The 2236-nt window shown below is 41.3% G+C and overlaps 1 protein-coding gene across 1 annotated transcript; it reads right to left on the bottom strand.

Annotated features, from left to right (window-relative positions):
• Nucleotides 1-800: 800 nt before the first annotated feature.
• Nucleotides 801-1745, bottom strand: LOC106830771 (olfactory receptor 1G1-like). Its single transcript, XM_014840579.3, has one exon. It carries the CDS (start codon nucleotides 1743-1745, stop codon nucleotides 801-803), a length of 945 nt encoding a protein of 314 aa, XP_014696065.2.
• Between the last annotated feature and the right edge of the window lie 491 nt (nucleotides 1746-2236).

Genomic DNA, 2236 nt, shown 5'->3' on the forward strand with positions numbered 1-2236 from the left:
CATACACTATTGGCATAGTGCTGAAGAATGACGGCCCAGTAAAGGAAACTTAATGAGAGTCCCAAATAATGCGGTCCAGGTACCCTTCTCTCTGGTCAAGTGGCTTGATTCATAAGTCATTTGAGAGTATCTAACTAGAGACTTATGCTCAAGCAGAGGGCATGCTCCCCTGGGGAGATAACAACATCTATGAGGCTGTTCACACTTCCAGCCTCTATCTTCTTATTTGCCTTGCCTCATCTTCAAATCATTTGTTAGTATTGGGAGAAGTTGCTGTTAGAACTATGTATGTGAACAGTGTGAAAGAAGCAATAAAAGAGAGAAAACTAGTAATTGAGAGGAATATGTAGATTTCATGTTTGTTTAGTCAGAGTGTAATCATTAAGTGTATGCATTTTGGAATAAGATGTCTGGGTTCAAATTCTGGCTCTGTCACTTATAAGCTGTTTATATTGAGGCCAGTAATTTAACATTTTGAGCCTTCTCTTTCTCTTCTGTACAATGAAAATATCTTCCTCAGAGTCACATGTTGAATATTGCTGAAGAAAATGAAGATCTAAGCATAAGACCGGGAACAAGTAACTTTACATATTGTACAATTTTTATTCTAAGTCTCCCAGAAACACTACATGATAAATATTATTTTACCTCCTTTAATGAGTGGGGAGATTGTGGCTCAATGAGGTTATTTAACTTGCCCTAGGTTGGAAAGCTAGCAAGTGGCAGATGCAGGATTTGGACATAGGTACCATGACAACTCTATAAATTGATTTCCCCTGACCAAAATGGTGTATTTAACGTCATGGAGGTTGGAGTGCCCTTCTGCTCAGGAATCTCCCCAAAGCACTCTTTATGTCTTTGTTTCTCAGGCTATAGATGAATGGGTTCAGCATGGGGGTCACCACAGCATACATCACTGCTGCAATCCTGTCCTTGCTGGCTGAATCAGTAGTGGAGGAAATGAAGTACACCCCAATAGCAGACACATAGAACAAGCAAACTGCTGAGAGGTGGGACCCACACGTGGAGAAGGCCTTCCACTTCCCAATTGCTGATGGGATTCTCACAATGGCAGCCACAATGCGGACATAAGAAATGATGATTAGCAAGGGGATCAAGATGGTTAATGTCCCTCCCCAGTATATCAGCACACATTGGTTGGCATAAGTATTGGAGCAAGAGAGCTTCAACATGGGGAGGAGTTCACAAAAGAAGTGGTGGATGATGTTGTCAGTGCAGAAGGATAATTGAGCCAAGAGAATTGTGTGGGTTAGAGAGTATGAATGAGCAAGGATTAGGGACATGATCACCAGAAGGATAGAGCATCTGGGACTCATGACCAAGGTATAGTGAAGCGGGTGGCAGATAGCCAGAAGCTGGTCATATGCCATCACTGCCAGTAGGAAAACATCTAGACCAATGAACCACAGGAAGAAGTAGATCTGAGACAGGCATCCAGTGTAGGTGATGGTATGCCTTTGGGCCTGGATGTTCACCAACATCTTGGGGACTGTGGTAGATGATAAACACAGGTCAGTGAGGGAAAAGTTGGCCAGGAAGAAGTACATAGAGGTGTGGAGGTGTGGATCAGAGGCAATGACCATGACAATGACAACATTGCCTACCACAGTGACCAGGTACATACTCAGGAAGATGCTGAAGAGGAGAGGCTGCTTTCCCTGATGCTCAGACAGGCCCAGGAGGAGGAATTCAGATACACTGAATGTGTGGTTTCCTGGTTTCATGTCGCTAGTGTAACTGAGGAATAAAATTGAGATGACGCTTCAAAAACTTCTTGTCCTAATATTGTCTAGATGGAAAGAAAAGCATAAAAAAAGATGGAATCAGAATATTAATAGCTGTGCATTATATCATTGAAACCTGAAAAAGCTTTGTGAAATAGTTATTATGCCCATTTTGTTGATGAAAGAACTGCATTTCCTACAAAGAGCCAGAGGTAAAGTTAAATCTAGCAACTCTGATTTCAGAGTCTGTGATCTTAACCTCTTTACTAATCTACTTCTGATGAGGCACCCAGATCTAACTCATTTATTCACTCCACATTCCATGAGTACTTAGTATGTTCTAGCCTTTGCTCTATATAGCAGAGAAACAATAGTAACAAATACAACAAGGTTCCTGCTGTCACGTGGAAACTATTCTAGTCAGAGGAGTCATGTAATAAATAAACACTTAGACAAGCAGGAAAATAAGTGCTAAAATGAAAACAAAATAT

The sequence above is a fragment of the Equus asinus genome, chromosome 10 (genome assembly GCF_041296235.1).
Source record: "Equus asinus isolate D_3611 breed Donkey chromosome 10, EquAss-T2T_v2, whole genome shotgun sequence".
Lineage (NCBI taxonomy): Eukaryota > Metazoa > Chordata > Mammalia > Perissodactyla > Equidae > Equus > Equus asinus.

Bases quoted from the DNA above. Each gene is read 5' to 3' on its own strand.
- LOC106830771 (XM_014840579.3), bottom strand. From the start codon at position 1,745: ATGAAACCAGGAAACCACACATTCAGTGTATCTGAATTCCTCCTCCTG.